Source organism: Pipistrellus kuhlii, unplaced genomic scaffold (genome assembly GCF_014108245.1).
Source record: "Pipistrellus kuhlii isolate mPipKuh1 unplaced genomic scaffold, mPipKuh1.p scaffold_m20_p_6, whole genome shotgun sequence".
NCBI lineage: Eukaryota > Metazoa > Chordata > Mammalia > Chiroptera > Vespertilionidae > Pipistrellus > Pipistrellus kuhlii.
Window position 1 is genome coordinate 47,845,960 of NW_023425562.1, and position 13,662 is coordinate 47,859,621.

Consider the following 13,662-nt stretch of genomic DNA (forward strand, 5'->3'; position numbering starts at 1 on the left):
ATAAACTATAAAAAACATATAAGCTTAATGCAAAAACTGATAAACAAGAGGGGTGACCGACCATGTGGAGTTGGAATGAAGGATGGGAGTGGTGCAGAGACTGTGAGAGCTGGTCTTCCATAATGAGAAGCCAACAGACAGTACCCAAAACTGAAATCATCCCACATAAGGCATTAAAATACATGCCAAATCATCAGCTAAGAGAGAGAAAAGTCCTTGTCCCAGGGAAGGGCAAAATTGTAGATATAAAGTTGGAGACCTGCTGTTTACCTAGCAAATCACTGACTCTTTAAAACCTAAAGAGGTTTAAAACTGTATAATTTTAAATCTAAAAGGAAAAAAAAGAAGACTCTAAAATGTCATCATTTACAAACAGAACTTCATCATCCTCTCTTACTTCTACCGCATCCTGTGAGTCTTGACTCTCAGCGGGAAGGAACACTCACAAAGTGGAAGTGACCTTGCTCCACCTCCAACTCTCTGCTGAGCTCACCTGTCAGCCTTAAAACGAGTATAAAAGATATACAAGATATACAATCTTTCTTCTTCCATCACCTAATGAAAAAGCTACAGACAAAAGTTAAAATCTAATGATTTAAATAAAAAGAAAGGATTTCCACTTGTGGATTGCAATGCATGAACTACTGGCCAATGGCATAAGAATAGTTAGAGTATAGAAATATAAACTTAAACCTCTTAAAATGTAGTTAAACAACAGGTATAACTTTTAAACTCAAGATATACATAATTAAGGCACCAACGTGTCAAGTTAAGGTTCCCTTAATGCATAAAAATAAGGCCAAAGGCAGTACAATAAAATTATGTGAAATATGCTCATTTATCAGTTTCTAAATAAATCTGATTTATTTTTAACTGACATCTTAATTATCTATATTTACATCTGGAATATAACAACTTTTCTCTCTCTCAACAATCTGAGACAAACAAAATGTTATGATTATACATTAGCTGTACCTCCTCAGTTTCTACAGCTGAGATGCTATGTCAATTACTTAATAAGATTTCATTTTACCTTGTTTAATTTGTCCTTGCACAATATTTCTGGAAGTTGGAGGGGAACCCCGTGCCTTAGAAAGGTCTGGGGTGCTTGGTCTAGGTGGCCTTTAAAAAAAGAAGAAAAGAAAAAGTAAAAAATAAAATAAAAATTTTTTTAAAGAAGAAAAGATGAATATATATATTTTTATTTTTATATTTCCAGAATGATTTAAAATATTACACTTTCTAATTACAAGTTAATTACAAAAGAAGCACAAATAAACATTTTCAATTTACTGTTTCAAGAAGATGGGGATTTTTTGCTTGTTTTGTACCTATTAATATTTTTCATTCCAAATTTTAACACAGTAAATTAAATAATTAGCATATAGCAAGTAAGAATTTCACATCTACAACTTACGCTTTAGTCTAGCTTAAAAATATTTATGAACACTTCAAGATATTATCAGTGACTCTAGTTTACGAAATATTTATGAACACTTCAACATACTGTTGGTGACCTAAATATCACAATTAGTTCTTCACTGTTTACTATTAGCATGCTGAGATTACAGTTCACGCCATATCATTGGTCTAATGAGTTCACGGAACAATACATTGAGTTTAAAAGAATTCAGCCTTAAAAATCTGAAAAAAAGTAATAAGGCATTAAGAAATCTTGGACACTGGAGGCAAACTATCTCATCTTGAATTCTGGCTCTACCACTTAAAGCCTGTATGACCTTGGACAAGTTCCTTAACCTCTCTGTGTCTCAGTTTTCTTATTTATAATAAAATATAATAAAAGTACCTACCTTATAGGGCTAAGAGTCTTATTGAGAAGGTATCTGTAAAGTGCTTACAACAGAGCCAGATACAAGGCAAATGCTATTTAAGTGTTTGTTAGATTAAAAAAAAAAAAAAAAAAAAAAAATCTGAACATGGTCAACTTGCCCTTAAGCAGTGGTCGGCAAACTCATTAGTCAACAGAGCTAAATATCAACAGTACAACAACTGAAATTTCTTTAGAGAGACAAATGTTTTAAATTTAAACTTATAACGCCACTTCTTCAAAATAGACTCGCCCAGGCAGTGGTATTTTGTGGAAGAGCTACACTCAAGGGGCCAAAGAGCTGCATGTGGCTCGCGAACCGAGGTTTGCCGACCACTGCCCTTACGTATAATAAAACCGCAGTTCACAAAGTAGCCTTCATGACTTCTGGAAAACAGGAAATAGTAATTCAGGTTAAGTATTCTGATTATACTTATCAGATATTCTTAAAACAATCACTCAACACATATTCTTTACATATGCGTCACAACGTAGAGAAGCATTTAACTAAGCATACATTTTGAATCAAGTGTTGGTGTAAATGTTAGTTGGATATAATTCTAAGATTATATTTGCTGAAATGCTACTCTATTATTGGTTTATTAAAGCTGAATTGTAACCTACTCCCTCACTGCAAATTTCTCAAAAATAACTAGACAGTATGTCTGAGTATAGATGAAACTATATAATTTTGTCATGTTTTGTCATGTGAATTAAAAGGGGGGAAACACTGAGATGCCCCCAAAATGCTACAGTGGGTAGAATAACAAAAACAAAACAAAAAATATTATAAACAGTGATAAACATAAAACAGTTTCTTTTTCTTAAAACAAAAGAATGAGATCACACCTGGTAGGGCCCTTCTTCATATGATCACCAATGAAAGTTGCATTGGTCATACTCATCAAGGTATTTGCCAAAGAGATGACCGACAGGAGATGCTGTGTGGTGACGGCTCGAGACACTCCGTACGTGCCCTTCCCTACTCCCTCCGTTGCTGGGAGCTTGCTCTCTTCTTCTGCGTTTCCGTGCGCCATTGTACAGGCAGCCCGGTTATAACCAGGAAGCATCAGGGACATATGACCTCCTCTCGACAAGAGACCGAACGACACTGGGCAGTGGGGTTTCAGCATGCCAAGGCGATCGAGACAAACTTCATCCAGAACTTCATTCAAGCCCCAGGCATGAAGGCAGGACATGAACAATTTGGCAGTGTCCATAGTCAAGTTATATTCTAACAGGGTCAGTGGCTTCGATTTGCTGGCCCGATATTCAGGATCGCTCTCCTCCCTTCTCTGCCTCAAGGTCTCCTCGTCCTCCTCTTCCTCGTCAAGGAGGTGTTCCTTTATGTTCTCTTTGATCGTTTCTTTCACTTGTTGGAAGAGAACCGCTGCTCGCTTTCCTGTTAGAAAAGAGCCCCCTTTGTCTGCCCTGCCAGATGCTTTCTGCAGATTCTCCGGGGAAATAAGCGCGGTGTTCGGCCTAGAGGCTTCTTCAGTCAGGAGTTGAATAATCAACGCTTCGACATCAAAGAACAGCACATGTATGTCCGGGTCTGTTAGGTTTGTCTTTATTGCTTGGACCATCAGGGAGTTGTGAGAATATTTAGGTAAATTTCCCTGCAATAAATATTTTTAAAAGATGGTTATAATTAAAAGTGTTTAACTTCATATATTCATTAATGAAACACTAAATAGTCAAAGGCATTTAAACACTTAGTAAGCTGCATTTTTAAGTATCTGTACCATTAAGAGTCACTCACTAACTTTGCCAATCAGAATCATGTACAGAATATGAACTGGTGTGATCAGAACTTTATGCTGAAACAATTATAAAATTGCCAATTCATTTTTAAGGGGAAAAAAGGGAAATAAAAGCTTATTATTAAAGCCAGGAGTCTTTTTACTCATAGAACAAATTAAACTTTGTTTCAATAACATGTAAATTCTGTTCCTGAGAATGAACTCTGGTTCCAGCTGAGAGAAGAATGCATTTATCACAGCTTGTCATGCTTTTAAGTTGCTGCACCATCAAATACCCCTTTTTCCTACTTCACCGTCCATCTCTCCCTGTTCACATGTTCCTTTCCCTCAACAGAGAACATGTTCAAGTCTACTTAGATTCTATAAAACAGTGTTATCCTCTGACCATGCTGCCTCTTATAAATGGCTCTTTGCAGTGTCTGACATTGTTTTTGGTAAAAGAAAGACCAGCTTCCCAGAGAACACCTTCCTGGTGAGCCTTCGAGTTCTGACCATCCTTCTCCGTCAGCTTTCCTGAAACTAAATCTTCCCACATTAAACCACCACCTACGTGTAGGCAGCTCCCTAATTCCATCAGCAGGCAGACCAGCCTCCTGAAGAAGGTTCGATCCTGTATTTCTAACACTTGGACTTGGATGCCTCACAGTACCTCATGTTCCACATGTCCTGATCTCCACTCCCACAAAACCTGCTCATGTTCCATTTTATCCTCTCTGTCACTATCACCACATCCAGACAACTCATCTTCCCCCTAAACAGGTCCCATTATCCCTATCCTAATCTCTCCCTACTCCAACCCGTTGTCCACAGAGCCACAGACTTCTTTCTGAAGCATACATCTAATTTTGTCAGTCCTATGCCAAAGAACTGCCTTTATCATGGGTTATTGAAAGAAAAAGGAAGTACAAAAGCATTAAAAACTAAATCAAAATATAGGTGGCTATATCTGTGAGAACAAACTTTCCAAACATAGTTAAATTTAAAATTCACCACTATAAAAGTACTAAAAAGCAAGTAAGAAATTGGAATAAAATGTAATCCAATGTAAACAATTAAAATCAAAAGAAAAAATTAAAAGGGAAAAATACCATAAAGATCAAGGACAATTCCCAATAAAAGAAACATAGATAGTCTATAAATGTAAGGAAAAACCTGCTTAATCTAGTTGTCAAGGAATAACAATTAAAATAACCACAAGAGCCGAGACCAGTTTGGCTCAGTGGATATAGCGTCAGCCTGTGGACTGAAGGGTCCCGGGTTCGATTCCAGTCAAGGGCATGTACCTTGGTTGCGGGCACATCCCCAGTGGGGGGTGTGCAGGAGGCAGCTGATCGGACTCTCTCTCTCATCGATGTTTCTGACTCTCTATCCCTCTCTCTTCCTCTCTGTAAAAAATCAATAAAATATATATTTTTTAAAAGTAAATAAATAAAATAAAATAACCACAAAATACCATTTACAAAATTAGCAAACATTATACACTAAAAAATACTGAGCCAGACTACAATGAAAGTCAAAGCCACACACTGTAGGTATGACTTTAAATTGCAGCTTTTTGGCAAAGTAATTTGACAAAATACATTCTGAATCCTTAAGACTGTTTGATTGATCCAGAATATTTATTTCCAGAACACCATTCTAAGTAATCAGAAATGCAGACAGGATTTATGTACAAAGATGTTCAGTGAAACAGTATTCATTACTTTAAATTGAAAATAACTTATGTAATCTATCAATAAAAAAACAGGTAAATAATTTAAGAATAACCATATAATAGAGTAAATATTGAAATCAATACAAATCATGCTTTCTGGGCACATTTGACTACATGGCAAAATGGCAATATTCCAATTTTAAGTGAGATAAAAATTACAGATATGTGTGCATACACATACACACCACACACACACACACACACACACACACACAGTGGTTCTTATTTCTTTAAAAATATATATATATTTTATTGATTTTGTACAGAGAGGAAGGGAGAGAGATAGCAAGTTAGAAACATCGATGAGAGAGAGTCATCGATCAGCTGCCTCTTGCACACCCTCCACTGGGGATCTGCCCACAACCAAGGTACATGCCCTTGACCAGAATCATACCCGGGACCCTTCAGTCCCCAAGCTGACGCTCTATCCACTGAACCAAACTCGGCTTTTTTTTTTTTTTTTTTTTTTTTTTTAATATATTTTATTAGTGGTTCTTATTTCATTTATTTCCTATGTAAATACATATATAAAACAAGGTGAAAAACACTGGAAATAGATGAAAATGTTAATATTAATTACATTTTGTATTGAAATTATAAAAGATTTTCATTTGTTTCATATTTATTACACATAATCAATAAATACTATTTTCATAATTAGAAAGAAAAACTCTAAGTATAAAATGTTAAATCCTTCAGCAAAACATTCAAGGCCCAAATACTTTCCATCTTTAACAAACAGGTTCTAGCACCAAACTATGATTCCTCTCCCTTTAACTCTTTTTAAAAATATATATATGTTTTTACTGATTTGAGAGAGAGAAAAGGAGAGGGGGAGAGAGAAACATCGAGGAGAGAGAAGCATCGATTGGCTGCATCCTGCACACCTCTTCCTGTATTGAATTCACTCATAACACATTCACTTATGTTTCTGCAAGACACTAGAGATACAAAGATAAACAAGAAGGCTTTTCTAGTTGTGGAACTCAAAACTGACAGTTAAACAGTGACACGCGATGATGTTATTACAATGTGATGTGAATAGTGGTATAAATAAAGGGGACTGCAAGATAAGGGACACAACTAGAAAGCGCAACTTCAATTTGGGTGACCAGAGAGATCCTCAGAGAAGGGGAACTGGAGCAATGGAAGGGCAGTCCTGGCACAAAGTTAGCAAGATGTGAAAAAAGATAAAGGCAGGAAACATCACAGGATGGATGGTAATGAAACACAGGAGGCCAGCTGTGATGAAGAATGCAATGGATACTCGGGTGCTCCTGGAGAGCATGAAGGTCTGTCCACACGGAGTCAGGACTGTGTCCTGCGAGCTTGGGTCACTAACACAGTGCTTCTCAGAATCATCAGAGGTGCTTCTTTTCTATTCTTTCATTTTTTTTTTTTTTTTTTTTTTTTTTTTTTAAATCCTTATCTGAGGATATTTTTCCACTGATTTTTAGGGAGAGTGGAAGAGAGGAAAGACGGAGAGAAACATCGATGTGAAACACATTAATTGGTTGCCTCCTGCATGACTCCCAACCAGGGCCAAGGCCAGGGAGGAGCCTGCAACCAAGGTACATGCCCTTGACTGAAATCGAACCCAGCACCCTTTGGTCCACAGGCCAATGCTCTATCCATTGAGCCAAACCAGCTAGGACCAGAGGTGCTTCTTAAACACCAATTCCCGGGCCCGACGGCTTGCCTGAATCTGTCCCTGGGAATAGGTCAGAATCTGTCTAATGCTCACTCCAGATAACTTTATGCTGTAAAGTTTGAGACCTTCTGTATAAAGATTTGAATGAGGTGACTGGCATGATCAAATTTAATTTTACAAATTTTTATCCACAAGCAATGTTGGCTGAAAAGAAATTATACCAGAGTCATGAATATAAATTGGGAAGAAACAGAAGCCATCCAGGTGGGGAAGATAAAAGTATGCAATAGTCCTGAAAATGTAGAAGACAGGATAGAATGAAGAATGTGTACATTACCCTTTATTTCTGTACATCACCCTTTTATTTCTGTACAATATCCTTTATTTCTCACAACACTGTGCTTTATAATTGCTTTTTCAAACATTGAATATGTAATGTCACAATTATACTTAATGCTTGTACCTACTGCACTAATTTGACTGAATGATACACAAAATTACATATTAATAATTATATTATAAATAATATAACATTATTGATGTGAAAAGTATTATTAATAATGATAGCCACCACATACTAAGCTGCTGCTATGGTGCATGCATTCAACTAGGCATCAAGGTTGGTTATGTCACAGCAAAAGGTAAAATATCATCTAACATCATTATTAGGTAAACAGATGTGACACTAGGTATGAGGGAATCGTTAATAGAAATATTAGATAAAAAATAGAGCCTAGAGATTTTAGCAGTTATTGTCTTTCCAGTAAAGATCTACAAAGTTTTCTTAAGAGAAAGAGAGGCCATTTCCACCAAAGAACATAAAATCCAACATGTTTGGTAAATAAATTACTGAAGCAGAAAGAGTGGCTTGAAGAAAAAAAGAAGGCAAGAGTGAAGACACAAGGTCTACTTTCAAGCTCTCTCTTCTGATGTCAGCCACATATGCGCCCCTTTCAGCACCCTCAGATCGGCCCAGATTTCTGTCTCTGTTGGGAGGTGTGCCAACAGATTGCCCATGTGCTTGGACACAGAAAGGTTATCTCCTGTCTGGTACCAGGATATCTGGATGTGATTGTGTGTGACTCCTCTTATCACGACCGCTCACACCCTGCTCCTGATTGTGTCACTATGGCAAAGACTGCACTAATAGCAATCCAGTCAGAAAAAGAGGGCAAAACAAAAGGGAAAAAACAAAACAATAAAAGCAAATGGGAAGGGAATGGAGGGAGACTGAGGGAAAGGAGAGAAAATGACTCATCCCCAAGTCCTGTAGATGAACTCCAATGGCTGACATCGCCAAGTCTTGCATATAACGCGTAATGCCTGACAAAGGATTTCATAGACTTAATAGAGTCTTTTGCAACAAAATATAGATAACCAGCAAAGTTTAGAGGGTAAGATTTCAGCTAACAGCATGAAGATGGCAGAATTGATCACCAACATGTTTGATATTCTAATATGTCGCACTAAGATTAACTAAAGAAAAAATGAATAAAAACATTTATCAAACTCCAAGGGACTATTGGCTTAATCATCAGATATACATGTCTAGAGCAAAGTAACATTCAAATCACCGTATATTCTCAACAATGTCAAACGCAGGCTCTCTGGCCTGGGAATTCTTCTACAGGAAGGTTAGTATGCTTGCTCGGCCACCTTTATTAAGAGCAGCTGAAATGTGTGCTCACAAACTCACTTTTTCATTACCATGGAGGAAGATTAAATTCAACTGGACAAATATTTGTGGAGAGTCTATGATGTGCAAGATGCGTGGGAGAAAATAAAACCTCTGTACTTAAAGGCAATAATTTTAAAACTTACCGGAAAAAAGGCCAACAATTTCATTCATATATAAGTGAAATGGTCTCAAATTTATTGGTAAAACCCAATGGTAAATGCGAAATGCAAATGTGGTAGAGAGGCATGAGCAGAGCCAGGACGATGGTCCAGGTATAGAAGGTCACCAGGACCGAACGCCCTGGGTGCCTAGCAATGGGCAAAACTAGGAATACAAGGACCTCGCCATCAGGGCAACCCTTCCTCCCCTCATGTGTCACAGGTCATGGGGTTCAGACCCTCCCCAGCCCTTTCCTCATGTTGGTTAGACCCCCTTAGCGGGAGGACAAACAGGGGAATGCAGAACAGCCCTAAAGCATTAAGCACCCAGAACAATGAGATTCTAACCCACCAAATACGTCTAAGCCTTAGTTGTGTTTCGCTCCAGGCTCAGCAAAGCAGCAAAAACAAAGAACACCTTGGCTGACCTCCAGAACAGCTGCATAGACTAAAGACCCTCTGCCCTGGTGCTGACCAATCGGTAGAGACCATGACCCTGAAAGGACAGGCCTGGGAAGCTGATGAATATTCTGTTGAGATCCTCTCCTAAGACCTCCAGGTAAGCAACCTCTGGATATGGACCCAGCACGGCTGGCCCTCTCTATGGAGCGCACCCTCACCTTTCCCTTTTCTCACTCCCATCCCCCCAGGCACACTTTCCTTATTCTGCACTTTCTCCTAAGCTGTAAGGGACCTTTGTTTCTTTCCTTTGTAGCTTGTTTCCTGAGTGCATTTTTTCCCTCCTGCTCACTTCTACCTCTGTTGCTTTCTCAATTAACTTTCTCTGGTAGTCTTATAGTCTTGGCTCTGAATTCTTTCTTAGCCAGAACTCAAGTATCGAGGTTGCTAAAGCAAGGTCCAATCTGACTCTACTAGTCTAACACCAGTGCCACTTCAACGCCAACACACACACACACACACACACACACACACACACACATATATACACTTACTTTAAAAGCTAGTAAGGCATGTATTTGACATTTTCATTATAAATACTAAGCTATAATATCTTTATATTATTTGTATAGGGGAAAATTGTCTCAAGTGAAAACCCAAGAAAAACGACAGAATGACAATCATGAGATTATTCCTTACTCAAGCATGGGTAGCTTTTCAGCACAGCGTACATATCATAAGCAGCAGCCCCCATTAACAACAAAAACCTACAATCTACAGACAAGAAAATATTAATGCGTCCCTGTTATAACATTTATCGTTACTATAAAATGTTAATATGCTAGGTTAAATCTCATCTGCTGAAACACCAATAGCTCTGTCCCCTAAAACCAATGTCATAATAAAATTTTAAGTGTATTTCATTTTATCCACTGACGTAGAGAATCTAAAACATTTGCAGTAATGTACTCTTGCACCCCTCACATCAATGGTCCTCATTTAAAAATTTACTTATTTCTGAATCTTTTATTAACACCATAGTTTTTTGAGGCTCTTTTAAAGTTAACTAGTAAAATAATTTATTATTTCTCCTGAAAGAGCACTAGGTCCAGTCTATAAGAATAACATCAAATGGTTCAGATTTTTACCTAAACACAGAGTTGGTTTATACCAGTGAGCATTAAACATAAGCATATTTTTATGCTAAGGTGCAAAGCAGAAGAGTGGATCAATTTTTTTTTTTTATCTGAATCTGCTTTGGAACCAGAGATCAACGATACTCAGAATAAGACTAGTAAATGTTATATATCTATCATACACTCACTCACACACACACACACACACACACACACACACACACTTCTATAAATAACAATACTGAAAAAATAAAATAGAATACAAGAAAATATATGTGCTTAAAATATCATAATATTTTATGAAATAATTATGTATGCATACTCATAATGCATGGTTTAAATAATTTTTAATTTGCTAAACATGATATAAAAATTGGCTTATTAATTAGGAATATTTTGTACAAAAAAAGAAAGAAAGAAAGAAAGAAAGAAAGAACTTTACTCTTGCTCATGGGTATTTTATTGAATAAAGAGCTTTAAAAGAATTAAAATTCTGATGCATAACGTTAAATGCAAAAGGTTCAATAAATAAATCACATTGGTATCTTAATATACTTTTAAATTTTTCTTTAAAAAAATTAGCTAAGGAAAAATTTCACCATCCACTATTTTTAAAATGTGGTTTTAATGTTATTGATTTTAAGTACTAATAAAAAGGAAGAAAGGGAAGGAGAGAGGACGAGGAAAAGGTGGGAGGCTCAGGGGGAAACAAACAAAAAAAAACAAAACCCCCCGAGATGAGAAAACCTTTCTGGAATGGCTATTTGGTGCCCTCTGCTGTTCTATTGCTGTTACTTAATACGAATGGTTAGGATGACATGGGTTCTTTTTTAAGAGAATCCATTTCAACTGAAATTAGACAATTTACTTATCTCAAATATTTGGTTTTGGATGGGACAAGATTTTATGGTTAGGTATTAATTACAATGTTATTTAATGCCTTTTGTGTGCTTTCATTAACAAGTACACTAATAAGCATTAAAAAACTAATTTAACTTTTGATATTTAATACTGTACTATAATTTATTTCATATAATATAAATTACTCAAAAGTATTAAATATAAAAACTTAGATCATGCCTTTGATAAAGAAAATGTCTTCTAAAAATGTTTCCATAGGCCATGTCTTACTCGATAATATATTAATGCCACTCCAAATGGCATTAATATATTAAAAGACCAGAACATTAATATATCAGGCTTTCACACCAAAACACCAAAGAGATTGACTTGCAACTCCTCCCAAATAAATAAAGAATTATCAAAGTAACAAGACCAAAAGCCCTGGAGGCCAGGGCACCCCACTCCTCCATAGACTGACCTTCCTATGGATCAGCTCACTTCCCTGGCGCCACCTCATCTCCCTTCCAAATGAAGAGACTGCCTCCTCCAGAGAGATGCTATAAACAGCTAACAGATTAACACAAGTAGTATTCCTTTTCTGGTAAAACAGAGCTAATAAAACCTAGCTTATTTTATCTCAAACCAATGCATTAAAAGCACATCTGAAATATTTACACTCAATTGGTTCTAACCCGTTTTTAACCCTCTCTCTCATCACGGCTGGCCTCAGCCCACTTCTCGCTGTTCTCACTTTGCCCGTTCACCATCCCCTCCACATCTGCATCGTTACTTTTGTTGGAATATTCTTCCCCACGGTTCTTTCTAATGGTAAGCCTCTTCACAAATGAGACTCTTTAGAAAAGCCTTCCCAACCACTCTTAGGTCGGTTCATCTCCTGTGGGCTCTCTCCCACTTAGTTCACACCTCACACAGTATAAGCTCTCTGCAATGAGCAGCACTGTTTCCCACATTAGAGCAGGAGCTCTCAGTGCCAGGGGGAGCTGCTGTGGATGTGATGCATGCACTCTCCAACCGCTCCAGCTCGGGGCCTAGCTATGTGCTGTGTGAATGAATGAATGAATGAATGAGCTGATCAAGACTAATAAACTAATGTGTGCTGACTACTCATCTGTTCGATATTTTCAAACATGCTACCCATTTTACTTCATTACAACCTTATTACCTCCACTTTAAAGCTAAAAACAAATGGAGCTAAGAGGTAAGTCGGTCTGTCGCACATATCACATAACGTTAATCAATAGTTAGGGTCAATAGTTAAGAATAAGAGGAAGTCAGGGTCTTCCTGTATCTGCCTGACATTTTAATTCGAGGGTTTCTCAGCAGTAGTGCTGCAGAGATTCTGGAGATGAGGTGAGGGGAAGAGTGCGTTCATTCCACACTAATCAGCCCTCAGATTCTGGGCCAATCACAGAGATTCACTGATCACTTGGTGCTGGGCACTGGACATACAAGGAGGAATACCAAAGGCCTTTGAGGAGCCCCTAGTCTGGTATACAGCCATAGTTCTCAGCCAGGTGTGAGGTTTCCCCCCCAACCACAGCCTCAAGGGGCACCTGGCAAGGTCTGGAGACATCTTTGTTAGTCTCAACTGGGAGAAGGTGGTGATGACATCTAGTGAGTAGAGACCAGGGATGCCACTACACATGCTGCAATGCACAGGACAGCCCCCAGAACAAAGAACTGTCCAGTCCAAAATAGCAGGAGTGCTGAAGTTTAAAAACCCTGATACATAGAAGTAGACATGTAAACAAAGATATCTCCTTGCTTCACACAGAGAATAAGTACTGGGCTGGAAACATATACCAGACACCAGGGATCAGAGAAGATATCACTGACTCTACTAGACTCGGCAGCATTATCTAGAACATTCAGGAGCCTTTGCAGAGACGGTGGTCATAGAACTGAGGCTCATGACATGAGTGGAAGTTAGCCAGGAGGAGGGGGGAGACAGGGGCACTGCAGGTTCAGCAAATACGAGTGCTCTGTGTACTGAACTAGGTGAAGGAGACTGGGAAACCAAGTTACAGTGCACCGTGAGAAACTAAAATCCTGATTGACACTGACAGATCCCTCCTTTTGTCTCTGCCTTTCTTTCATCTCCCTCTTCCTTTACACCCATTTACTCCCCTGGAAAACAGACTTCCACCAAGGTGGATTGCTGCCAGGTGTGACTGTGACTGAGCTATGACTGTGATGAAGGAAGAGGTGATTTATACAAGGAAGAGTGAGATGTGTGTAAGACATTACCAGAAGGATCTCTGGATATACTTTGCCTCTTCCAGTTTACTGAGAGCACTGCATAGAATTCCACCTTCAACCACTACAAACCATATACTAGCACATATACGTCTTGGACACTGCAATAAGCTGCCTCCCTCAGAAGACTGACTGAGCAATATGTGTCCACCTGAAGTTAATTTTGGGGCCTGCAATACCACGTCAGATAAATCATCTTGTGAATTTCACATCTG

The 13,662-nt window shown here is 38.0% G+C and overlaps 1 protein-coding gene across 6 annotated transcripts in view; it reads right to left on the reverse strand.

Moving 5' to 3' along the window:
- WDR7 (WD repeat domain 7) overlaps positions 1-13,662 on the reverse strand; it is a 265,735-nt gene that overhangs the window by 195,054 nt on the left and 57,019 nt on the right. For all 6 annotated transcript variants that reach the window (XM_036417625.2, XM_036417624.2, XM_045574696.1 and 3 more), the window contains 2 exons: positions 2,678-3,447; positions 1,034-1,122 (listed from right to left, as the gene is read on the reverse strand). In XM_036417625.2, the coding sequence (XP_036273518.1) occupies positions 1,034-1,122; positions 2,678-3,447 (859 nt within the window). The remainder of the gene's footprint in view (positions 1-1,033; positions 1,123-2,677; positions 3,448-13,662) is intronic.